The sequence below is a fragment of the Pseudopodoces humilis genome, chromosome 6 (genome assembly GCF_049639895.1).
Source record: "Pseudopodoces humilis isolate 2021_Gansu_Grassland_sample_001 chromosome 6, ASM4963989v1, whole genome shotgun sequence".
NCBI lineage: Eukaryota > Metazoa > Chordata > Aves > Passeriformes > Paridae > Pseudopodoces > Pseudopodoces humilis.
In genome coordinates, this window is record NC_142205.1 from 43,509,728 (window position 1) to 43,534,396 (window position 24,669).

The 24,669-nt window shown below is 39.7% G+C and overlaps 1 protein-coding gene across 3 annotated transcripts in view; it reads left to right on the forward strand.

Annotated features, from left to right (window-relative positions):
• The first annotated feature begins 981 nt into the window (after positions 1–981).
• The window catches only part of SH3D19 (SH3 domain containing 19), an 84,183-nt gene continuing 60,495 nt past the window's right edge, over positions 982–24,669 (forward strand). For 2 of the 3 annotated variants that reach the window (XM_088056506.1, XM_014259190.2), the window contains exons 1-2: positions 982–1,289; positions 19,990–20,029. In XM_088056506.1, coding sequence (XP_087912632.1) covers positions 1,172–1,289; positions 19,990–20,029 — 158 coding nt within the window. In that variant the 5' untranslated portion in view covers positions 982–1,171. Of the gene's footprint in view, positions 1,290–16,245; positions 16,341–19,989; positions 20,030–24,669 lie in introns of those variants that run through there. The other variant, XM_014259196.2, reaches the window with a different exon arrangement.

The window sequence follows — 24,669 nt, forward strand, 5'->3', positions numbered from 1 at the left end:
ACAATAGAATAATATGTTAAAAGATTTATGATTTGGTTTTGCAGCTACCATGTGAAGTGAAGAAGCAATGTAATTTCTATTTAGATATGGGCAACAGAGGCACAGGGGAAAAAAAGAAAAACAGAAGTAAAAGCAAACAGGTGTCGACTTAAAACGTGGCAATCTTTTTTCATATCACTTCAGCGCTGGCAAGTGTGTACCTCACTGGTTTCAAGTAGATAACTTCTTAAGTACTTCAACCCACGGCAATGAACTCGGGCCAAGACACACATCCTCCTAGCCGTGAACAACTACTGCCGGTCAAAAGCCTGCTGCCCCCAGCCCTCAGCCAGTATCAGGGCCACAATCTGCTACACCTACAGTTTCTACAGCTCCCGGGGCTCCCGACTTTCCGGCCACGCACAGCAACTGCCCTTCTCACCTCACAGAACCACAGAATTACTAGGAGTCCATCTAGTCCAACCCCCCTCCAAGGCAGGGTCACCGAAAGCAGGTGATACAGGGACGTGTCCAGGCGGGTTTTGAGTGTCTCCAGAGGGGGAGACTCCACGACCTCCCTGGGCAACCTGTTCCAGTGCTCTGCCACCCTCAACATAAAGAAGTTCTTCCTCGTGTGGAGGTGGAACTTTCTGTGGTTTAGTTTATGGCCATTGCTCCTTGTTCTGTTGCTGGGTACCACTGAAAAGAGTCGGGCACCATCCTCCTCTTGGCATCTTCTTGCCCTCGTCACGAGGCGAGGCGAGGCAGACCTCTCACCGTCCCGCCGCAAGCCCCTTCTCCCCTTCGGCAGGAGCCGCCCGGGTTCGCACACCCCGCTCGCTGCCGGGCGGCGCCGCCCCGGGCCCCGCTCGCCGGCCCATCCCCGCGCGGTGCCCGGCGGAGCGCGGCTGCCCAACGGCGGCAGCCAGGTACCTCCCCCCGCCGCCGCCTCCTCCGCCCCCTTTTGTGGCGGTGCCAGGCGGCCGCCGGGTTTCCTGCTGACGCCGGAGAGCCGCGGATGGGCAGGAAAGGCCTCCTCTCCTCCCGCCTCGGCCCGCCGGCAGCAGCGCAGAGCGGTCTCCGGGAGGAGCGTGGCGGAGAGGGCGCAGGTGCGGGGCGGGCCCGGCGGCCGCGAGGGCCGGGCGGCCGCGCCGAGGAGAGGGCGCCGGCCATGGCAGCCCCCGCTTCTTGAATGCTGCCAGCCGCCCCTCCGCCGCCGATGGCCGAAGCCTGGAGGCTGGAGGAGGACGAGGAGGAGCTGCGGGAGCTCGGCAGGAGGCACCGGAGGGTCGCGCTGAGCTCGGCAGCAGGTGAGCGGCGAGGGCGCGGCGGGCCGTGGCGTCGCTTCCTCTGGGCTGGCCCTGGCCCGCTCCCCGTGTCTGGATTCCTATCGGCGGCAGGGCGGCATTGGCGGTGCCTCCCCGAGGTGTCCCGGCCCCGGCGGCCTCGCCCTGGGGCAGCTCGGTTCAGCTCAGGTGCATCCGAGCCGCCTGCGTGTGCCCGCGGGCCGTCCCCAGAGCCTGCTCCTGCTCCGAACTGATCATAGTCATACAGTGGTTTAAATTAGAAGGGGACCTAAAGATCACCTGGTTCCAGCACCCCTGCTGTGAGCAAGGGCGCCTTCAACTAGGCTAGGTTGCTCAGAGTCCCATCCAACCTGTCCTGGAGCACGTTCGGGGATAGGGTACCCACAACTTCTCTGGGCAGCCTGTTCCACTGTTTCAGCACCCTGAAGCTAACACGGGCACGTGCAGACCAGCACAGACATGTCCGAGTGCATAGCATGTCCTATCAGGAAATTAAATGCCCCTTTTTTTCAAAGTGCCACGGTAGAGGAACATCTAGATAGCAAAGTTTTTCACATTTAGCTATTTCTCTGTAGGTATGGACAGCAGGCCCTGGTGAACAGGCAAGAACCAGTGCATGTGGGAAGGAATGGAGCTAGGGAGTGAGCAGACCTAGACAACAGCAAGCTTTTGTTTGAAATTATGAACTCGAGTGGACCCTGGCAGCAGCTGAAATTATTTAATTCAGACATCATTGTTAATTGGGGGTCAACGGGCATGTCACTGTCCTGTAGTCCCTGAGATGTGAATGCAGCATTTCTTTTTCTATCAGTGTAAAATCCCTTCCAGAATGAATCATTTTCATAAGGTCTGTTTCCAGGTAAAATCTCAGCAATGCTACATAGTTGAAGTGGAATTCCAAATATTCTGATTTTTAATAATTATGATACAGCTGTAACAATATAGCACCTGCAATTCATATGAGTTTGCATCCATTTGAGCAGCAAGAAGTTGAGTGTCCCTTTGTAGTTGACAAAAACACAGTAGCATGAGGGATCTTAGAGGAAAACTTTCTACAGTCAGGCCTTGTGGCCTTCAGTGGTTCAAGTTATGTCAATGCCTATCTGTGCAGGTGCAGGATTAGCAGGGCCTTATTGAAACCACTGTGGTTAGGCTTGTCTGCAGGGTTTTGCCTTGTCTGGGGTAGAGTGCAAAAAACCAGTGTTGGTTCCCATATGGTTTCCTCAACAGTAGAATGTTCGTGCTGCTGGTTATGATGTCTGTTTTCTAAAGGTGTTTCTTCTAGAGGTTTTTATTAGCGGAAAACAAAGAATTGGTTCTACAGTTTATATATGTATATAACCTTTGCCACCTTCTTGTGAAACAAAGCTTGTTCACAGAATTTGTATTTGGCACAATGCTATTAACCAGTAACAAAAGGTGTTTTTTTCAATTTTTAGTATTCTAGTATTTTTTCCTGACAGACACCGTTTGAAATCGGGCCAGCACTGTTTGTTTTCCTTACTGGTGTAAAGTGTGTGTGAATGAACAGCATTCTGCTTGAGCTGTCTCGCCTTCTTTCCATCTGTTTGCACATCTCTACCCTGGAAAACACCACCAAGACTCCCAGTGGAATATTCTTAAGGCATCAGTGAAGAATATCATCTGAAGTAGATGAGTTTGCTGCTGTTGCCTCACCTGACCTTTATTTACGTACTTTTATTTACAAACGTATTGAAAATGAGTGGGGCTTTTTTGCATGTAATGTGCAGTTACATTGCCAAAATGGTAATATAAATAGGTGTTAAATAAGCCTGTGAGGTATTTTGTTGTAGGGTTTAAAAAATGTAGTGGCACCTTAGCAGGCTGTCAACTTGAGTATTTCAGTCTGTTAAACTAATTGTGAGTGCAAGCAGCTTAAATTTCTGCTATGTTCAGTCTGTGCATGGAAGTGCATAAGGGCAGTTGATCACCTTTGTCCTGCTGGTGCAAGGTCTGTGTGCAAAGTGGGAGCTGAAAGGTGAAAGTTCACAAGTGTTTCTGACTTACTGAATGCTCAGACTTAGTTAGGGGTTTATTGGGGAAGCAGCGCACAGGAGGCTCTGGAATGAATGAGTAGTATTTTCCCTTGAAGCCAGTCACAGTTGTGCTGTGCCATGTACTGTAGGATGAAGCCATCTAGACTGAACTATCAGCTTGCTGCTGCTCTAGAGGTGTGATCTCCTTTGGGGATGTGCACTTCTGCTCTCTCTTGTGTGTCAGCTCTGCTGCTTGTCCAACCTGTTGGTGAGTGAAGTCACTGGAGTTGTGGTTTGGTGGTAGCCTGGGCTGATGTACTGTACTGGGTGGCTGCCTCACTTGCAGCCCTTGTGCTTGCTAGAACGTGCACCAACCTGTTCTGGTGCATTATCCAAGCAGAGATATTTTTCTATTTCTCTTCAGTGGTTGAGAGTCTTTTGATTCAGCTCACTGAAATGGTTTTGGGTGAATGTTGAAGCTGGCACAAGGGAAAGAGCAGGAATATGCAGCCAGAGGGAGGTAAGAGCCTATGCCAGTCAGAAGTTAGTTTGGCTTAGATTGCTGTGAAGCTGCAGCCTGAGAGCTGTTAGAGACCTACTCATGGTTTGTTTGGTTTTTTTAAATTTGATTCACTGGAGGGTTCATTTGTTTGGTTTTTTGCTGTGTTGGGTTGGGGGCTTTTTTGCTGGTTTAATGAGCTGAAAATGCTTGCTTAAGCACTAGACTGCCAGAGCAGATGTTGAAGCAAGGAAACTTGGAGGAATGAGATAGGCAGAATCATTTGTGTCCATGGGGTACTTGTAGATAGCTCAGGTGACTTGTCTGACTGCCTGTGTCTACCACACAGCATGTCATGATCCCATGTCATAGCATTATTTTCTCTGAATTCAAGAAAGGTTTTTTTTTTTTGCATTTTCTGGAAAACCTGTGAGAAGATATTAAATACAGCAATATGAAACTTCAAAAGAAATTATTTTCCCTTTGAGAAAATGCTGACTGAATTTTATATATATATTGGTTTTTTAGGTTACAGGGAGGAGAACTGCAACACATTCTTTAAAAATTGAGAACAATGAAAGTAGCTGCATAGGTTCATTAAAACTGAATCATCTGGTAACCTGCTCTGGGAAAGGAAGCCACTTCTGTTGGAAATTTTTAAGCTTTTTACCTGCAATATAAATAATGTGATTGATTTCTACCTCCCCTGTTGCTTATTTCTGTCACACACATTATTGTTCTGGAAAGTTATAGAGACCACAGGATCTTTACTGGATTTTTTTGTTTAGAATGTTAGTATTTTTTCTTAGTTCATTTTCAATAACGTGGAAACAAAAAAATTCCAAACAAACCAGAACAGCCTCACTAAAATGCTGTTTCTCCATAGGCTTACAGGTTCTCTCCAGTCTAACTCTGGGCCTTAATCTGCTGTACTTTATTATTTTCACTACCTTTTTATTCTGTGACTGTTAACTAAAGTGGACTTGCAGAAAAGTTTATAGTGAATATAGTAAATTTTAGTTATGAACTGCATTGGTTGATATCTGTCCTTGCTGTCACATTAGGGCTGATTACTACAGTATTGTGATATTATCTAAAGCACAAAAGAATTTTTTTAAATATTCAGTATCTGCATTATTTCACTTTGAATTCTGGCCAGTGTTCCCCAAGAAAGAATAGCCCATTATGGATGTGGCAGAAATTTCCTTACTTAAAAATAAAATGAAATTACCAAATATGGAAGCCAATAATGAAATTTATTTGAGTTGATAATGAAGACCTATGTGATTTTTACTTTAACATGTGCTTAAAAGTACAGGTGGTCAAGACTTTGGTTTAATTTAATATTACTCTGTTTTACTTATCACAAATGCATGTCTGTGGTTTGTTCTCTTACAATAGCTGTGAATTTTGTACATGAGTTTTGCTATGCTGATTGAAACATCTCTGGCTTGAGTTTTGTTGGGGTTTTTTCCCCTTCCCCTATTTCTGTCTCCATAGTAGTTCAGATGTTTCCTGGAACATTTTTTAACTCTAGTGAGCAGTTTTAGATTATGGATGAAATCATCTATTTTTGGTCAGTTGATTGACTGAGTGCTTTGGGATTTTTTATGCCAAAACAAGATTTAGTTCAGAGTTGGATCAATTCATTACACTCCCACAACTCCCACATCAAACTGGCACTGACTTGTTTTTGAAGCTGAGAACAATGAGCTGTATCCAGTATAACAAATTAAGGTTGAATATTTCACTGCTCAACATGCTGAGAGGTTATGGGGGTACATTTCTGTAGTGTGTCTGACAAAGTTCAGTGAAAATTAATTTGCAGGCATCATGGACTTCTTACAGATAAATGAAGAATTTAATACAACAGTGATCAGCAGTTGTTCCCATGTTAATGCAAAACTATGTATTTGGCCTTAAGAAGTAAAGAATAAGATGGTCTGAAATTCTTCATTAAATTCTTGGGTCTAAGACTGTTTTGGTGGTGATGTCCTTTAGGGTTCAGTGGATCATAACAAGAATAACTCAAGCTTAGCACCCAAGAGGTGCCAGCAACCCTGGAGCTGGGAGAAAGCATGGTTAGGAAAAGGGTAATTTGAAGACTTAGTTGCTTAACTGACTCTTTTGCTTAAGAAATATTGGCATCTTGTAGAAGAGGAGTCAGCATAGTTCGGCTGGAAACTTCTTTTGTGCATGCCTGTGTACTTCATTGCTGATCTGGAAATTGTTCTGCTTGTCCATACCAAGTGTAACCATTTATCCTATTTTATTAAGGAAAGAGAAAAAACAGTTCCCATCAGGTAGATCCCTTGTTTTAAATAAAATCATAAATCTACCTATGATCTGCTAGTCTGCCCCTGTGTACACAGGAAGCCCTTATAAAGAAGACTAAGAGGAGGATTCAGGATACGGGAGTGGGCGACACTATTTTATTTTTTTCTTTGTTTAATCAGTTAGCTCACAAATTCAAGCAGAGGTGGAGTTGATGGCCAGCTGACCATTGCTTCCCTCTTTTCTCTGGGATTCAGGCTGTTTTATTTTGATAGTCCCAATGCAGATTTAGGAGCTTCAGTTTTAATAACTGCTTCAGGCACCACCACAGTAAAACTCTTAAGATCCAAAGAGCACAAATAATGTAATTCTCCTGTTATAATTTCTGACTGATACTGGTATGTTGTATCTTGTAAGTATTAAGAAGATTACCTGATTAGGCATTTTTCATAGCCCGTTGAGGTTACTGCACACATTTCTACTATATTTCATAGTCTTTGACTATAGCTTGCTTGAGGTAAATATAAACACTAACTAAAGCTTTTCTGGAAATTAAATAATAGAGCCTATAAATGGGAATTCTCCAACATATCTTGAAATTCAAGTTAGTGGTAAGAAAAAACCCACTTGCAGTTACTTAGCCAGGAGTGTAGACTGAACCCCAAAGAATGTTGAGCCCTCTGAAGAAGCAATGCTTTTAAAAATGAAGGCTGGTATTAGGAAAATAATTAAATAATTTCTGGTAGTCAGTGGGGTGATTTCCTATCCAAGGAAACTGTGGAAGGACAAATAATAATAAGTTTCATTATTAAGTGATTAAATGGACCGTCTTCATTTAGGTTAGAGCCAAAACAAGCCACAGAAATATATAATTGCTTAAGGAGAGGTGAGTTTGTAGCCAGAGAATGACCCACAGAACTAAGATTGCCCAAAGACCTTGCTGTTACCTGTGTTGTAAGCAATCATTTCCTGTCGGGGCAACAAATGATAACTCTGGGTTGTTGCGTAAAGAATGGGGATAGACAGCAAAGCGTAAAATGAGTCATAACCTCATTGCAAGAAGCTTTTACCAAAGTGGTTGTTGTTTACAGATTGGGAAAAAATGTAATATTTGTAAATAAATTTGTTAATATTTGCTTTTGAGAGCATACCCTTTGTTGTCCCAAAATGGGTTCGTTCACCCAGTGTGCAGGAGGCCAATCCACACAGAGTCGAGGTATTTGATTTACTTAGTTCAGCTCAGAAAGGGATCCTAGCTGGCAAATTCACAAAACCAGTACACCAATTATCAAAACTTTGCATTATTTATACATTTTGACAAGCAAAGGCATTAATGTTTATTTGCTATAATTTATACAGTTATTTTATTAATTAGTATTTTATTTCTGTTAGTTGAATTACTTTCTTGTTTCTTCTGCTAATCAGCCCACATGCTCAGTCTTCTTTTGAGTATGTGGGTTTTTTGAGTTGGTGGCTGTGAGTCAGTGGTTGTGGTCTTCCCCTGTCAGAGTTGCCTTTTACCTAGTTAGCGCATTAGTTCAATGAGTTGGCTTTCTTTATTCCTCCTAATCTGGTTCCTGCTGGCCTTATCTTGGACATTCTGCCCAGTGTCCTTGTAGTCTATCAGTTCAGCATTCTGTTGTGATTCTGTTTCTCAGATTTTGTACTCTGAAGTTCTCCCTTTTTTTCCTTTCTCTATAGCTGCAGTCACTGAGGCATGTTAAGCTGCAATTACTGAGATGTTAAATATAATTTATCTATTTGGAAGCCATGCATCGCATTGATTTAAAATCTGGAAACAACAGGAATAGTGGTTTTGATCCTCTCCATTAAAAGTTGATGTAGTTCTGTGTGTTTTGTTTCAATGAGCATCTCCCACAATACGTGCCATATGAAATTTTATGTTGATAGCACTAAGATAATTTTCTGTGAGCTGCTTTTCTTGATGCTAATTATCTATAGTTAAACACAGTGCTTTAGCATTCTTTAGTTTCTTTGCTTTGCTGACTTAGTGTTTGTGGCCACAGAAGTGTTGTCTGGATGGGATCTCTGGGGTCACCTAGTCCAGCCTCTTTCTTGAAGCAGGCCTTTTGCCAAGGCTCTATCAGTCCAGCCAAGGCTTTGCCTAGCAGTGTCTTGAGGTCTCCCAAAAGAGAGGGATTTACAGCCTCTGCAGGAAACCTGTTTGTGCTTTACTAATTCCTAATGGAAGAACTTTTGCTCATCTACAGCCTGAACCTCCCAAACTACATTTATTGACCATTTCCCCATTCAGAATTGTCCACTAACACCAGGAAGAGGTTGCATTTGTGATCTTTGTTGCTACCCTACAAGTAGCAGTGTGCTGTAGTTAAATAGCTTCTTTGCCTTCTCTTTTCTGGGTTAAAGGAGTCTGGCCCCATCAGCCTTCTCATTGCACAGTCCTGCCTTGCTTATTCAGATCCTCAGACTGTACAAAAAATGTAGTGGAAGTGTTGTTTTCATTGCTGGCCAAGATTTTTTACTCTGCTCTTGAAAAACAGTATGCACAAAAGGCACTGAAGCATTCCAACAGCAGATTTGGGAACACAGTATATCATCTGTTGATCTGTGGTTTATACTTGGCAAGCATCCTTCCCTTTTAGAGGATGAAAATAAGTTTTGTGGGAAAGCATAGATTTTAGTGGTTGATGGCACATACCAAGAAAAAAATCCCATTTTTCCCCTCAGCGTTGTATAAATTTTGACAGACACAGGATCTTATGTATATCAATATTTTTAAATTGACCACTTGATGTAGTGCTGTTACACTAATTGCTTCAGGTGGTTTTAAATCTGTAGAAATTTGTATGGATTTTATGTATTATTCTAAAAACATCAATTTGACAATTGCTACTTGAGAATTTAGAATCTTCTGACAGAAGTTAATGGAATGCTAAATAAGATGCTTCAAAGATGAAACTAATTGGTTTAGAAGTTCTTACACATGTTACAAAACAGATCTATCCCTGCTTTCCTGCTTTCTACGGCTGTATTTGGGTCCAGCCTGAAGGGCTGGATGACAGCAAGGCTGAAAAGGTTCACATTGGAGTAGAAGCTGAATGCAACAAATGTTGCTATTCTTTTTTTTTTTCTTTTCCCTAACCTTTTAAAGAGATGATGGCATTTATTTTGTGTGTGTTGCTACCCCAGCCAGCTTGTTCAGGCTTTTGAAGAAAATATGATTGGATCAAAATATGCTAAAGATTTCAAATGATTGACATCCTTACTCCTGTGGTTAATAGTGGGCACACCCTCAGCCTTTCAGAGCTGTGCTAGTAGCTTGTATGTCCCAGCACAAAACAAATGTCGTCAGGAAAGTATGCAAGAAACACCTCCTAGGAATAAATTTTTGTTTCCAAGAGAGATTCCTTCCCCTCTGCAGTCAATTTCTTAGCAGCTTCTGGGAGGCTCCATATGAAAGGCCCTGCTAAATTGATGCCAGTGGACTTGTCTTTCAGGAATTCAATTTATTTTTTGAATCCACTTAGACTTTTAGTCTTCAAATCTTCCATGGTAGTGAGGAACATGATCATTCAATACATTAAATCAGTTACTGCCTTTTACATCCTAGTTGGTATTTCTGCTGGGTATTTACTGGTTCTTGAATGATGATACATTTCTTATCTATATTCTGCTTTTTAATGTGGTCTTGATTATGGTGATTTACTTCCTTAAAAACTTAGGTAAGTTTTCAAGCAATGTGTTTCCTACAAAAGGGTTTCTGATCCATTCTCCTAGACAGAATACTGTATGCATAAAAGAAGCCATTTGACTTTTTTCTTTGGTTATAGCATTTAGATTATATTTATAAGAGATAAGCTAAAATTAATATAATTTGTTTTCACAAGGCGATAATTTTGTATTCATCATGAATTCCTTCTCACATTAAAACCTGAGTGCTTTGTATCACAGATCTATGCATGAAAATTGGTTCAGGTTGTGCACATCTGTGCTAAATCATTTACAAGTATTTTTGAGTATACAGTATGCTGTGATCTTATTTGTTATTAAAATACTGTTGGCTCATCCTGTTGGAGAGATGCAGCATAAATGTCTGGAAACAAGCTTAGCATTTCAATAACTTTCTCATAATGTGCTCATTGATGTGCTGTATTCATTTTATAACTGTCTGCACTGTAAATGTAGGGTACAAAACTAATAGAAATGTGGGACTTGGCATCAAAGTAGAAGTTTTATAAGAAGTCTCTCTCCTTACACCTAGTACTTGAAGAACAGCATTGCCAGAGGCCACAGTTCAACTGATGGCAAATGCTGTACACTTTGTCATTTGTCTTAAGCTTGCCATTCTTCCCAAGTATGTCTGACACAACACCCAGTGAACTCCAAACTGGGATGATGAAGTTCACCTGAAAATGGAGTTCTTGAGGCAGGGCACCTGCTGCATCCTACCTGGACAGTCTACCACATCCATTTTTTCAAGCAGGTCAAGTCCATGCTTGGATGGGCATCACAGTGGAACAAGTATCACTGAATGATGAAGTGGGATTATGCTGCAGACATCATGTATTCAGCACTTATCAGCCTAACTTTATGAAAAAAAAATAGTTTCTTCTAGTGTGCAAAGCTTACTGCAGATCACCAGTATCATCTCTGATATAATGCATGGAAATGCATGGTAGCAGCTGCCATGACATCAGGTACATTTCATTTCTGTAATTGCTGTCCACTAGCTTGATGTTTGTGGATCCATTATCAAGAACTATTTGAAGTATGTCATTATAGTATTTTGGTTCCATAGCAATGTAGAGGTACTTATTAGTGTATTTACAGAGGCTGAATGCCTCTGACAGGATCTCTAGGCCTTTTTGGTGAGTGCACAAAATTGTGTAGAGATCTAGGAGTACATGGGAGGGTAGTTATTTCCTCCAAGGTACAAAACAATTGGAACTGCTTCTGCCAACAACAGTGTCCAGAAAAGCTGTGGTTATTTATCTGTGGTAAGCACAGGATTCTTTGTTTTGAGGGTTTCTGAATGCTTAATAGCTTTGCCATCCTTTTGCTTGATCATTTTAAGTTGTCATACGATTTGTAAAGCCTCTTATTGAACTGTAGGCGAGACTGCTTTGTGTTACCTTGAGTGGCAACTGAATGGATGAAATTTGCATTTAGAAGACTGAGAACAAGTTGCAATAGCCTCATGTCAATCGTGGAATCAGGTAGAGAATTACTTTTATAATAGCTGCTTTTTCTACTGTGTTTTTGAGAGTCTGGGAGGAGGAGAAAGTACATTGTACATTGCCAAACATTTGGAAAAAACAGGTGAGGAGGCTTTGTGAAATACTGTAATGTTCCCAGAAATAAATACAGCAGTCAGCTTTGTCTACAGTACGAGGGCCATATGTGAAATATGGAAGGAGTGTATATCTGAGTGGTTGTTCAAAATGTGTTTGTTAGAATTATGACTTACAGCTTTCATTTAGTACACAGTATTTGAATATGTTTTGTAAATTTTACCATGTTTTCATTTTTAAATAAAAAAATAATGTACCAAACGCTGTGTTGTGAGCCATACTTACTTTTGCTGAGCATGCTTGAACTTGCAACCAAGTGGTGTAAAAGCCCTGTGCTTTTATAAAACCCCAGGAACAGTTGCCTACCTATGTTTCATCACAGCTGGTGGTATTTCTATTCTGTGAGTGCTGTCTCCTGTATTCCCTCTTCATAAAATATCATTATCTTCTGTTTTGGAGCTTTGGTGGCGGGGAGGGGGGGAGTATGTTTCACATGGGTTAGGCAAGTGGGCCTGTCTTAAGAAGGTTATGGCAATGGTGTCCAGTGACTGCATCTTTCTGTCCTCATCAAAGATGCTGAGGACCTGGGGGCTTTCTCCTTAATCCTCTCCTCTTTGGCTCTCTTACCAATTAGTCATGACTCCCAGTGTGCTCCCACTGCTGGAATTGACTTTCTATTTCTAAGTTGTAGTAAGATCCTAATTTAGTGTTGCTCAGATAAGTCTGCACCCCTTCATTTTCCCATGGACACAAAAAATGTGGCTACAGAGGGATCAGCTAGACAGAACACATGGGCCTTCTGCACAAGGTGACATCATGGTGCAAGGAATCCAGCTGTACATAGTGACTTACTGGTCAGGATGGTCTTCCAGGACCAAAGGGCACACATAAGCAGATTTACATGCACACGTTAGGGCGTGTAATGAAGGACTCTGAGGTACCTTAAAGAGGATTTGGTAAATGTTTAACACTTAGATTGGAGTAGATGTGGATAAATTCAGTGCACACCTCAGTAAAATGTCTTCAGAATGCCAGGTGATTCACATCTTTAAAAATTTAATGCCAATTACTACATTATTAAATAATATCCATTAAAACATTACTTTCTTTAATACTAGCAAAGTGCTGGGCTTCCTGTTCTGTGGAATAGTGGTTATAGAGTTGCACAACTTCAAGCGTGTGCTCAAAGCTGATAGATGAGGGTTATCCCAGGGTACAACAATTTATTTGTATATGCCACCATCATTAAATAAATGCATTTTTTGAACCTTCACATTAATCCCTTTTATGATGTGCCTAGGCCTGTAATCTTTGTTTGATGATAAAGTGCAAGAGTCCTTTTTGGGAACAGTCCATTTTATGGTACTTCAGAAGAATCCAGTGCATGTGAGAAGCAATTGTTACATTCAGTTTCACAGATATTTTTATTTCTGTGTTGGGCAGAATTGCCAATGTCACTGGAGGGAAAATATTTTGTTAGCAGGCTAATTTCAAATGCACTTAACTAGAAAGTTAGTACTTGTGAAAAAGTTGGTGAGATTTAAGACTGTTCTCATTAGGTGAACTGGGTAAACAGCTTGGGGATTCTTTAATCATAAATGATGACAAAGGACCACAAAATATTCCAAGAACAAGCTACTGAGTACTTCAGTGGTATCTTAAGAGAAATAAATACTTTCATTTGCCTGGTACATTTCTTCTATTTTTAGAGATACTGCTTTTTTGTTCTGGTTGAGTGTATTACACTTTCTTTTCATACATTATTTTCTTTCTCTCTGTGTCATTTAATCTTCCCATTCTCCAAGTTCCTCCCGCAGTGCAGACCTGTGCACTTTCTTGCACTCGGTATCATATCTGATATCGAAATTGGGAGCAATGTCACCTTTATTCTCTTGGTGGTTTCACAGGATGAAATAGTCAAGAAAGAAATTTTCTTGCTTGTTTTAAAGCAAGATTAGTTTCCTAATATACAGAAGGGAGAATATCTTCTGTATTGCTATTCAGCACTTTACTGTGATTCCATGTCTTGCCCCACATTGAATATGATTTCACTTCCAAGTGCTTAATCCGTAAGATGACACTGGGAACTTCTGTTGTTGAGGTTTGCCACCTCAACAGTAGGTGAACACAGGTGTTCAAAGCTGGAGGTGCTTTTGCTGCTGGATGTTCTGGTTCTCAAGCAGGGCAAACCCCTGAGGAGGAAAATAATGGAATAAATTTGGATATTGCATAATGCATGAATGTTTATAAGCTAGTCTGTTAATACGGTGTCAGAAGGACAAGTTTATTCACGTGTCTAACTGCTGCATTTATTGCATGTTGTATATCAGCATCTTGTGACAGGCAGACATAGGAAGGACTGAGTGAACTGTGTGGTCTAGCTGAGGAATATGCAGAATCTCTGCAGGCATGCTCAATCTCTGATTTGGGAAGAAAAAGGTAGTATGGTGCTCTTGAAAGATAATTTCCTTTTAATGGCAATGTTAGCAACATCAGAGAATTTTTCAGAAATGCAGATTTAATATATCTGAAATGCTTAGAGAGGAACGTATTTTGTGATTATAAATCTTCTGTTCATCAAAATGTTGAGTCAACTGATACTTTCCTTATGAAAATATTAAAAAAATTAACTAATAGGACTCATCTAGAATAGCTTCCACTGTGATTCTGGTGGTGTGCTGATACCTGTGTCTAGTTATACCTGAAGTATGTAATCTATGAATTACATTGCACTGATCAGCTGGGATGTGTTTTATGAAGATAAGGGGATTTGTACTTTTAGGAGTTGCTAATTTTTTGAAAAAAGAGCTTTAGAAGCAGCTGTATCTTAAATTTCCTTCTTAAACAACTGTGGTAGAAGGCAAAAGTGTGGTAACATATGTATGTAGTGGGTGTATTTGATTGCTTATATACTTTGTTTATCATTTATGGCTTAAGAACAAGCCCTGTTTCACTGCTGAATTCAGTCTAGGTTCTTACAGCACAAACCGTTTAGAGAAATGGTGAGAGCTTACACAGTCTGTTTCCTTTCTCTTTTGTTTTCTGTGTCAGCCCCCTCTTTTGCTGGCACATATGCTCGCAGTGATGCACACACACTTTCACAGTTGCAGTGCAGGAGAAATATAGGAGCAAGAATGAGGGGGTGGAACTTCAGAGTCACAAAAACAAATCAACAGCAAATGTAGCATTGGCAAATGTGGCCTCTGCTGTCCAGTAAAATCCTTTTTCACTTATATGTTGTGCACTTAGAAGTGCACTAAAGGCTTTAAAGATGATTATAGTTTATTTTTAACATTTTTAGCAAGGTAAGGATACTATAACTTAAAGTCTTGGGATAATTACATGCTTTATGGTGGTCAGTAGGTTTCAAAATTAAGTACTGGACTGCAGAGGTTTAGTGTGTTCTCAGCTATGTGTGGGTGTCTGTCCCCAGCCATCTATCAGTTGTGTTTAAGAGTGAGGGAAAAACCATTTCTCCAGGTATAAAAAAACTGCAGGAATGCTTTGTGCTTACAGACTCAGTTACAGTTTAGCACTAAAACTGACAGACTACTATAATTTCATTGGGGGGGGTGTTATAATGTTGTTTTCTTCCTGGCAGTGTACTACTCTGGAACTCAACATCACACTGTAGAATTTAAAGTAAATATAAAAGCTGTCTCCCTTTACAATTAAAAATGCTGAGCATGTCCTGATTTTGTAGCCTTTTGCAGTAAAGGGAAAGCTGTGCATAAAGTAAATTTTTAAAGTTTCTTCCAAGCCTCTCATTAATCTCTTCTTGAGCCTTCTGCCTTTGAAACAACTGATGAGGGACTCTGCTGTTAAAATATTAAAAATACATAAACAAATGTTCAGTTTAATGGATTTTGTTTTATGGGTGTTCCTAACAAAATTGCCCAAAATTTATAGTAGATTCTATACTGTGGAATCAATTTGCATTGTTCTGATTCCTTACCTGAGGGAAGTGCTGAAAAGAAGGAAGTGGCTTTGAGCCACAATACGCCTTAACAGAGACAAAAAGGTGGCAGTATCAGTGGCAGTTATTGCTTGTCTCAGTGTAAATAAAGCAACTAGTGTTGAAAATCACACACAAATAAATGAAGATCTTTTTCCTAGAAAATGTGCAATTTGTTTGAGTGAGGGCCCCATGTACACTGGCAGTTAGAAATGAAAATTTGGGATTCTTGATGGAGTTGGCTGGCAGGGACTGGTGCACCATTTAGCTAAGATCACCTGGGTCTAGATGTATATGACTAAAATAGTGGCAGGAGCCAACATTTCTGCACATTGCCTTGTAAAGCTGCTGTATGGGTCTTAGCATTGGGGTTTGTTAAGGCCTGACAGCCTTCAAAGCTCATTGGGGATTGATGCATTCAGATGCATCATCAGATGAAAGTTGTACAGCCTCTTCCAATAATTAGCTTATCCTTTTATTCTCTTTGTATTTTGGTGTTGCCACCATTGCTTAAAAGCCCCTGGTTCCCATTGATCAGTTTATCTGGAGGTTTGCCATTGTTGCAGTAGCATGTCATGCTTTCTTTCCTTGTGAAACTACTGCTGGGCCATCGGGAGGTAAGAACTATTGGGATGGAGACTGCTGGTTGGTCTTACTATGTGTTTTCCTGAAGAGTGTTAGTGTGCCACCTCTTTTGCTGACTGGGCAATTCAACAGGCATAGTGAAACTCAAAGATAAGATATTTCCCAGAAATGGGAATGGTACGTGCCCTGCTTTCCTCCCTTCAGCTTTTAAGAGATCAAGCTGTGGAATGGGTTAAAAGTGGGAAGTTACTAGCCTCAGGAGGTAGTTGCATTGGAGATGCCCCAGTAGCTTTGCAGTTTGATGTGGCAGAATGTGTGTTAACTTTCCACTCATTTTTCAACAACATTTTATGTTTATACTTGAATTTTTTTCTAGTGAGAGCAAACTTTTCAGTTGAAGTCACTCTTAGCAACAAGATGCTTTGAAGAAGCTTGCAAAATAAACAGAGGAAAATAATGGCTCTACTTAGTGTGAGTTACCTTTTCCTTTTCTTTGCTTGTCTTCTAGAAACAAGAGTGCCTTAAAAGATACTGTTTTCTGCATTGGTGGTCTTTTGGCAAAAGCTTAAGCTGTTCTGGGTTTGTGGAGCAACTGAAATGATGTTGACCCAGTTATTTTTCTCCTGATGGTTATGTTTATATTTTTCTTGAGAAGAAAAACTTTCTATCATATTAAAAGCAAACAACAAAATAAGATAATTTTCCCAAACTTGGAGTGTAAAAGAATCACCTTTTTCTTCTGAAAGTAATTGGAACATGGCATTTCTGTCTGTCACTCAACCTTTGAATGCTGAAAAAAGGCATAAGGTGTCCATGCCACTGCTGAAATACACAGAGCACATTTTCATAAGTAAACACTAGATTTGCCAAACAGTCTGAAGAGCAGATCTTTTGTGCACTGATGTTTTCCTTGATTCTTCTGCTGTGCTCAGAGCTGGGCAGCAGTCTTCCCAGATTCAGCCAGGGAAGAGCCAGGAGTCTCTGACTTCCTCCACCTCATCTGCTCCAGCTAGCTGCTTGGCTTCTTGCATTATATCCTGCTGCTGAAGGCTAATATATTTCTCAGTCTCTCTTGTATGGCTGTAATTTTATGAGGGCAACAAAGGTTTGTAAATGGAGGATGTGAGTCTGAGGTGGAGAAAATCTTTGAGTATGATCTGCAGGAGGTTGGAGCATGGTCAGTTCTTATGGATTGAGAGACTGCAGATCTCTAGCTGTGCAAATTGTGGATTGGAGGACACACAGAAAAAACTTCACTAACTAAAATAAACTTGGTATCCTACAATCCAGTTCTGTAGCTTGTGAGTACTAGCTGCTTATGAATTCCTAGCATATTTTACTACAGCTACATACAGAGTAAGGAATTCTATTAGTTTTTAGCAACAGAAGGATAGGGAGGACAGTACTGGTGTCTCATGTCTGGAAGGTAGTATCTGTCAGTGGAAGTGGCATTTTTTCCTGTGCATTTTCCATGCCACAGTGCAGACTGGCCTGTTTGTTCCCTGTAAGTGCTAGTCCAGCAGCATTCAGTGTTTGTTCTGATCTGACATGCAGTTTTGGCTTCCAGAGTTTAGAATTGAAGAAAGTACAGTTTTCTGATAGAAGGGCATAATGTCCTGTAATGTTTTATAACAATTTATATCTTTCATATAGAGGAAATTCTGTAGTGCAGGATTTAATTTTCAGATCTTTGTAACTATACAGGCTTGTTGCTTACTACAAGGAGATCTCTCTCTGCTGTTGAGGTAACATATATAGAGAAAAGAGAATCAGTTGTGGGGATGCACTTTTGAGACTGAGCTTTTTCAAGTCAAGGATTTGCCTATAGAATGGAGAGATAAATCTGCGTGTGTGTTTGTGTATTTAAAAAAAAAAACCTGTTTTTTTCTAGGCTTTCATATTCTAGTGTTTCTAGAGGTGTGTCATTATTTGAATTGATGCTTATGCCTAATGCCAAAACAGCATTTAGAATTGCAAAATTTACAGAATCACAGAATCAATTAGGTTGGAAAAGACTTCTGAGATTGAGTCCAACCTATGACCACACCACCTTGTCAATCAGATCATGGCCTTATCCAGTCTTTCCTTAAACACCTCCAGGGACAGTGACTTCATCACCTAATTGACTCCAAGCACCTAACTGAAAGATTGAGCTCTTTGAGTCTCTCATTACGCTTGAAACTGAAACAAATTTAAAAGGTTAAGGTCACAGCAAACTTAATGAGATGGAGGTTTTAGTTCCATTTTAAAATGCTGGCTCTTGCTTGTAGGATTATGTCTTGTTCTTTTCAAGAAGATCAAGTATGCATATGGATGGTGTGCTCTCACTAAGTTTATCAGAAAATAAAATGTGCAAAACCTAATGTAGTTTTGAAATGTTGAAACAAGAATGAAAATAAAAGGGGAAAGGGAATCTCATAGTTTTTCTGAATGAGCAGGTTGCAGCAGTGTGGGCGGGCTGTGGTGGATCTGCTGACTGGACAAGGGCTATGTGGGAGAGCTCCCAGATGCTGTGCTTACATGTGCTCTGATTCGGTTTGTTCCTTCTCATTGGTTTATTCACACCATCGTTTTAGCAGTGGGAGGGCTTTGTCTGAATACGGTTAGCTTGTGGCTGTACACAGAGCAGGAGACACTGATAACAAGCAACAGATGGCAAGCAGATTTCAGTAGGAAGTCCAGTCTCATTTTTTTCAGTGCTCAAGGTAAGGAGGCTACATGGTAAGGATGGAGGGAGTGTGTGTTCGAAGAACTACTGCTGCAACTCTGGTTTGAGCTATTCCAGAGCTATACCATGCTGCTGCTGCTAGCAGAGTTGCACAGTGTGATGAAATGGAGATCACTGCGAGTCAGGAAGGCAATAAATTATAACTGTGTGGCTATGACAGCTCAGTAGGAGCACCTGTGGATGGAAAAAGGATTACATGCTTTTAAGCACTGTTGACATGAGATAATTTTTTATCACGTTAATGAAAGCTTAATCAAATGAGCACATAAAGCTTGGAGAGAAAAATATTTTTTACAGGAGATAAAACTGCACAAAAAATGTGTACTGTCAACAAATTTTATTTCAAATGCAGAGCTTTAAGATTGAAAATACGGTCTATGAGTGTGAAAATTTTTTTAGGAAGACTTTTGTGTGTAGACAAGCTTTTCAGTAAAGTGTTTATTAACACACGAAAAATAGCTTTCTGTTTTAAAATACACACAAATCAAATTAGAAGCAAAATGACCATGGTCAGTGGAGATTATATGTAGCTGTAAAAATTGCCTTCTACTTATAGAGTGGATCTTTCTGCATTAAAAGATTAAGCCCCCCTCTAATTTTAGAATATATGCATTTTAGGTCGACAACAGTCTCAGTTTTTCAGGTGGTTCAAAAGTTATACAATAAAAGATACGAATGGTAATACATGAATTCTAATATCATAGCACTGTGGCTATTTTGTAATGTTTAAATGATAATAATAACCCTTGAGAGAAGTATTTTATACTTTCTTTGCATACTGGAACTTTATGTGTAGATTTTTGTGGGTCAATCTCATTAATCCAAATAAGCTACTTGAAATACTTACAGGATAAACAAAACCCTTTCTAAAAACACAGAAAAATTCAGTATTTGGAACCCCCAGAAGCTGAAGAGTTAATGGTGGGGTTGCACTGGATTCAGTGTATTTGCAGATGTTGCTGCAACCAACTGCTGATTTTTCTCCCATCCTGTCAGGGAAGTCTGCCAGCCATGATTCATGGAATGATTTTTTTGCGCTGAGTAATCTGTGGTTTTTCTTTTTTCCTCTTCCCTCTCCCTTATTTTTATCCTGAACTAAAGCACTATTCATTTCAGCACATATTCAGCTAAAGGGAGGAGAAGCTTCCAAAGCATTAATATAAAACATTAAATATGCTGTGTTTTGAGTGGAGGAACTGTAACAAATGTTTAACTTGCAGTAATTTTACTTGGTCTTAGGTAGTCTAGTCCAGTGTGTAAAAACAGTTTCAGAACAGAATCAGCTTTTGGTTTTGCTAGTCATATGGTTTTACAGTTCTTCTAAGACTTCTGTACTAGTATTGCTAAAGAACATCCAACTTCTGTGCTGACACTATGCCTCCTTTCTCACAGATCGCTCAGAAAGAAATAAACCAGACTGCCGCTCTTCAGGGTAAGAACTGTATTTCTCTATTTATTCTCCGCTTTGCTTTTTTTAATTTTTTCTTATTTTTTACTTTTATTGGATGAACTAGGAAATTGGCCAGAAATATAAAAATGTCATTCTTTCTGCGTCTCTGTTTTGGTAACTGTAATGTAACACAAAAATAATTTTGTGTTAAAAATAATTGGTTTATATTCCTTATGGGCAAGGTTTTTTCCAAGAAATTAATAGAACTTGTTACATTGTAATTGTGCACATTTAAACTCCAAATACTTGTTTATGCATCATGCTATGGGTTGTTTGGTAAAACTGCTTAAAACAAGAAGCCCCTTATGACTTTTACTACTTTGTTTCTATAGCAAGGAAAATAATTATTGGTTAAGTCAAAAATAGCAACACTTTATTATTTATTCCACTAACACTGATCCCATCATAACTAAGGTTTCACAAGAAGCAAATGAAAGTGTTTCAAACAAAACACAAGCACAGACACCAACGTGTTTATTTAGAATTTCCATCAGGACTTGTCATGAACTTCTAGGCTATCGATTTGCAAGGCCGTATTTTCCCTTAAGCTTCTGAATATTGTGTAGTTCTTCTTATCCTCTGGCTTTTAAATAATCTCTTTTTCTATTGCTTCATTTTCAAACTCTCTCTCTTTCAGTTTTCCACTTGGGAATAGGATTTTGTCCATGTCATGTGGTAGATAGTGGAATTTTAATGAACTAAAGTGATAGAGCAAACCAGTGAACACTGGCCCTCCCATTCCTTTATGAAAAGTCTTTCCAAAAAATGCCCCTGGTGTCCAGGCTTTAGGCATGACCTGACCTTTTAATTTGATTTTCACAGTCTACATTTTTTCCTTTTTGGCACATTTTTACAGTACAGTGGGCTAGCGTTTATAGCTGGAAGAACAGATTAGCATTTTCTTACAACACACTTGATGTGCTGTATCTGTTGTGTGAAGTGATGGGAGAGGATGTTTTTCCCTTCGCTTCCCCATCTGCCACAGCACTGTAGCTGATTCCAGCAGCACGTTTAAGTTGCAGGGGAGTATTGCATTTGTCTTTGAATACTTTTATCTGCTTAAAAGCTCAGTCACTGCATGTGCTGATTTCCTTTAATACTTAAAAATATGAAACTTTTTTCTTTTCTTAAAATAATGTGGTTATAGTCTTAATATTAGAACTTTTATTAAAGCATATCATATTACAGTAATGTCAAATCCAAATCATTATCGAAAGGAAATCTAATTTTATCAAAATGTTTAGTTTAAGGTTGAAACAGCTTCAATCTTCCCCTTTCTTCTCTCTAGTTGTTTTCACCTTTTTGCTCTGGAGTGTGTTCTGGAAGTTTGAATTTGGACCAAAAGCAAAGTAAAACTTTGGACTTTTTTCCATGGGATTGGAAAGTCAAATATGGACCAGCCTTGGCAATAAAACACTTCCCTAAGTTGCCTGAACTACAGTCTCCAAATTCTCATGTGGAAAGCACAGAATAATTAACGGTATAATGTAGATTGCTCATAATGTTGAGAGAAATGCAGCTTTCAGTAGGCTTTCATTCCTGTCAGTAGTGCATGTGCTTCCTGACCATATCTATGTATCTTCTACTCCCTTCTCCATCTCTGGCCATTGTGTCATGAGCTGCGAGGAAGAAAAGCCACCATTTAAAGGGTAGTGTTGTTTTGTGCACGTCTCACTGCTGTTTCTAGACTGAACAGGAGCAGCCTACCTTACTTAAGTGATGTACTCTGCTAATTGATATTGCTACACTCGGTGGTTCATCTCATTGTAATTGGAAGCATTATTCTGTGGTGACAAATTGCTGGGCGAGATTCTTATCCCAAGTCTGGCCATATCATGCCCAGGAAAAGAGCTGCAGTTGCATCAAGGCCAGAGCCCCTTGATAGAAGACCTGAGGGAAAAATAAATCATGAAGTACGCAAGGCTGAAATTGAAGTGCTAAGCATACTTCTCTTGTAACGTGGGCAGCATTTCCGAGCTGTTTGAATTCTGCTGGGGACAGTTTTATACCATTTTATGGTAAGCTGCTGCACTTAGGTCACTGTCCCTCTGGGAGCAGTTCATGACAAGGGAAGAAGAAAATACAGTGGTCCAGAGGCATCTTGGCTACTTATTCCTTAAACTACATGTTGAGGGATGTGTATCTTAAAAACACAAGACATTATCCCTCTCATAAGCTCAAGTGGAACAAAAATGACACTTCAGTTCTTGAACTTAGGGTCTAGAAACCAGAGTTTCTGCGCTAGAATTCCTGTGAAATACTGGAGGTTGACATGGGGAGACCAGATGACAAGATGGGGAATAAGCAGTGAGCCTTAAGAAAGATAGATAGCCTAAGATGAAATAGCAGATGTAGATGTTTCCAAGAGGGAGCCAGAGAAGTAGTTTATTGTTTCATGCAAAACTATGGTGAGATCTTGCCCAGAAGTGTGTCAAGTGCAAACACGGAACACTAGGATAAGGAGACGAAAAAAAAGCACAGATATCTACCACCAACTCTTCCTCATGCATTAGGTAAGGTTAGGTTTTGGTCTGGAACATAATCATCGTAATAAAAAGATCACATAACAGTATTTCTTATGATTTCAAGGATCTAAAGCTTGCCCTTTCCAACCTCCTGTTATATATTTCTTTGCCTGTGTATTTCTACATGTATTTCAAGCTTGTGCTTGTGTCTTTGCAGTATAAGGGATGAAGAATTTATATACACTGAGGCAGGATCAGTTTTAAAACATACCTTGGACATAGCTCCTTTGCAATGAAAGACATATTAAAAAACCTGTTCTAGGTAGAACAGTATATAAATGGTCATTAATATAGTTACTTTATTATAGGGTGGTGCCATTTAGAAGAATTTTTACAGCAGTATCAGGAAGTCTGACAAATGTTCTGGTTTGGTTATTAGCCTATCAAATGTTTAGCATGGGAGAAATGCTACAGAAAGAGGGAGTCTTCTGAGGGTGATACAGGGATCTAGCACAGCATGACGAAGACATCTGAAGAGTGGATGAACCAAACACCACAGATAATGATTTAAAGGGAGGGAAACAGATATTAAGTAACATTTACAAAATGTGCATTATTACATTATCTTTTGCCTCTTTTGATAATTAGCAACCGTCTGACACTCAGGAGAGTTTAGATAAAGCAAGGAGCAGCCGAACAGGCCCTGTGTGTCTATTTCATGTACTGCTCTGCACGGATTTTTTTGTTAAATATATCACATTAGTAAGATCAAAACAAATGTTTGCTAAATCCAAATAATACCTATTGCTATGTTAAATTTTTATCAAGAGACATTTAGTTTCATGACCTAGTAGCCATCCTTCAATTGTTACATTTTAGACAGTATTAAAATATGTCTCTACTGGTAACAGTGGTCTGTAATTATAATTCTTGATTTTACTGTCAGATCATGCTTGTACTGTTGTCTCTGATAGTTTCAGGTCATGCACTGTTGTAACACAGGTCAATTAGGTCAAAAGAAGTAGGTCTTTATTCCTCTAAATGTTTTCAAACTGAAAATTATATGATAGTAATAGAATAGAAGAGTTCAGGCATCTACATATTTGCAGATAATCGCTGAACATGAGTAAAGCTTGCAGAAGGAACTGGATTTATTTTTCTTCTTTTGGTTAAGAATTATGGATCAAAAAGTCCTGAAACACAGTCCTATAATTTGATAAACCTCGTTTTAGTTGCCTTGACCTTGGAGATGAGAGGAGATAGGTAGCTAAGAATTGCAGCAACTTATTGAAAGATTTAGTAGGGTATCAATCACTTGAAGTCAAATAAGAAATTTTTATTTTTATAATATCAGTGTCTACTGTGAAAAATGGGGAGGGCGATAAAAATAATTCATTTGTTTCTAGAAACAGATCCTAGGTTTTACTGTGTATAGTCTGCCTGCTGACTATAATGTGCTTAAGTTCTTTTACAGCTGGTTGCCTTCATTTAATTGCAGTAAATTGAGCTTTTTTTTATTTAAAATGCATCAAGTCTACAATACAAATAGACAGAAGTCGTCTTTTGTTCCTTTATAAACAAGCACTTCTAGTGGCTGATCAAAGGGGCTACTGATCCCTTTAGTGAAGCTCTGTGGTAAATCAAGTGATCATTTTTATGAATGGTATTTTGTATCCAACTTTGGTTTTAGTTGTTTGGGTTTTTTTTCATGCACCAGAATTCCATTAGTGAAAGCTTCTCTGCATTTTTATTTCCTCTGCTCTATAATGTTGATTTTCTGAAATTGTGTTTAAGAAATACTATAGTAACGGTCTGACTATATCTTGAGAATGTGTTTTCCCAGATCATCTGGGAAGCCTAAAAAGACACCCTTTTTAATGAAGATCTTGAGTGTTTAACAGAGCATGAAGGGAATCTTAAGGCACTGGCTTGAGAATATGGTGGAACTGTCCCCACTTCATAATTAAAATAAGGTGGTTTTACAAATCAGTGTGCTTTTGAGGTCTTGAGAAAACAGACAGTAATAGGTTTTTCTATGTTGTAACCATTAGTCAGTCATTTAATTGTTTCACAGGATCATAGAATATCCTGAGTTGCAAAGTACAAGGATCATTGAAATCCAGCTCTGGGCCCTGCACAGAATCATCCCCAAGAGTC